The 1,993-nt window shown below is 36.9% G+C and overlaps 1 protein-coding gene across 1 annotated transcript; it reads left to right on the forward strand.

Moving 5' to 3' along the window:
- The first annotated feature begins 316 nt into the window (after positions 1-316).
- Positions 317-1,055, forward strand: LOC117474542 (ras guanine nucleotide exchange factor Q-like). The gene is made up of 4 exons (XM_034120378.1): positions 317-353; positions 445-517; positions 635-703; positions 823-1,055. Exons 2-4 carry the CDS (start codon positions 461-463, stop codon positions 985-987), a joined length of 291 nt encoding a protein of 96 aa, XP_033976269.1. The 5' UTR covers positions 317-353; positions 445-460; the 3' UTR covers positions 988-1,055.
- Positions 1,056-1,993: the final 938 nt, after the last annotated feature.

Raw genomic sequence — 1,993 nt, forward strand, 5'->3', positions numbered from 1 at the left:
GTTAAGATACTACATTAAAGTGGTTGTGTAAAATATTTTGTGACAACTAAAACTAGTAATTTAATATTTAATTTGAGACTAATTAGATTAACTACAATCCTTTCTGATATGAGGTATTACATGAATGCAACACACCGTCATACGGTGTTTGGTTTCCATCTCTGATCCACACCTTGAAATGTGGAGGAGGGAGATTTCCTAATATTTGCAGTTTCCCAACATTGTTGTTACCTTGCTAATGAGAGGACACCCACTCCTGTACCTGTATATAAGCAAAGCTCAACACTCAGAGAAACTCAAAAACCTCCTCGACTCTCTGCGAGACAATCTGCTGAAGTTGTGAAGAATTGAAGGTAATTATATATTTTCTTTCTTTACTTCTAAGTGGGAATTTGCTCATATTTTAGAAAAGCTGCATCACTCTTTATTTCTTCCTTCTAACAGAGTGATCACTGTAACCATGCTGAAGCTAGCTCTTGTTCTTGGATGCCTCCTGAGCCTGGCTCTGGCTCAGCCTGTAAGTGTAACATTTTCAAACTTAATATCAGTACTTTTCTTCTCATACCGTGATAAAAGTATTTTAATTGTTTTTAGTAAAATGAAGGCAGTATCATAATTGTGGCTTTCCCTACAGATGGACACTGAGCACAAAAGACTTGCTCGCTCAAGCTCTGGCTCTGGCTCTGACTCAAATTCAAATGAGGTGACTGCTTTCTCTATCCTCTACAGTTCAACATTCTAAACACTTGATTGTGAAATGATATACAATTCCCTAGCTACTCCTCTGCTTTATTTGACAATGACTCTCTGATTTTCTTGCAGAACAACAACAACAACAACCAGCAGGCCATTAACGTCCAGTTGATTCAGGCTATCCTTCAGCTGTTAAACCGGCTAGCGACCACTGCAGCTACAACTACAGCTGCTACTACAACTACTGCTGCTCCTACTACCGCAGTGGTCACTCCCCCTCCTGTAACAACATAAGAGTTGGATGGAAAACCATGTAATTTGTGGTGTAAATGTGTGATGAAAATGTTTGTTTACACAATTTCCCTACTTCCTTGAATTGTATGTATTCTCTGTAGTTTCTACAAAATAAACTTCAATGTAAACAATATACCAGACATATTCGCTTTTCTTAAAACATAATGTGTATGATTAACTGTGTATGTGTGTATCATAAACATAATTATAGATGGATAGATAGTTACTCATAGTTTTTTGGGGAGATGGAAGCTGTGGAGGACCTTAGGGATCTTTCAGCAACATAAAATGTAAGAAGATCGTGTTGTTTAAAGCCCCATAAACACAGTTATAACACCTTCACTGTTCGCACCTCTGAGTATCTGTCTGACCCAGTTGGCCAGCTAATTGGATGACTGAGGATGATAAAAGGTGGACCTGCTGACGGAGAACCACTGCAAACGCTTGGTGACTTCCATTTAAATCATAAAAGAAAATCATTAGAGGAATCATTGAGTATAGGTAGGCCTAGCTGCAAATACATATACATATTTAAAAATTATATATAATATACATCTTTTAAAATTCACAAACAGTTTGGTTACATGGTTATATACCATTGTAAAAACATTTCAACTTAAATTTAAGTCCTATCATCAAATCAAAAATACCTGTGAATTGAACTTAACATGATACATTACTCATTTACAGAACTGCACACACTCCTTTTTGGGACTCTGAATGGCTCTTTTCATACAGTACCTTGATGAGGTTTGTGAAGACAGATAAAACATATTTCGTAAATTGTATATGGATGAACATGGCATTTCACCATTCTCTCTAAGTCACAGACTGGTTTATAGCCCATCCCAGGATGAACTAACTTTTCCTTACAACTCAAGTTCTATTCCTCAACCCAGATCAATTATTTCATTAATTGTAGCGTTCAGTGACATAATCTTGTGCAATAAATGCTGGACGTCAAATGCAGAAGATTACCAGGGATTGATCAGGCATGCCAAAAGAT

This window comes from Trematomus bernacchii, unplaced genomic scaffold (genome assembly GCF_902827165.1).
Source record: "Trematomus bernacchii unplaced genomic scaffold, fTreBer1.1, whole genome shotgun sequence".
NCBI lineage: Eukaryota > Metazoa > Chordata > Actinopteri > Perciformes > Nototheniidae > Trematomus > Trematomus bernacchii.

Excerpts from the sequence above, each read along its gene's own strand:
- LOC117474542 (XM_034120378.1), top strand. The coding sequence starts at position 461 with ATGCTGAAGCTAGCTCTTGTTCTTGGATGCCTCCTGAGCCTGGCTCTG. Across the intron at positions 518-634 it reads GCCTGGCTCTGGCTCAGCCT|ATGGACACTGAGCACAAAAG; the intron begins GTAAGTGTAACA and ends CTTTCCCTACAG. Across the intron at positions 704-822 it reads CTGACTCAAATTCAAATGAG|AACAACAACAACAACAACCA; the intron begins GTGACTGCTTTC and ends ATTTTCTTGCAG.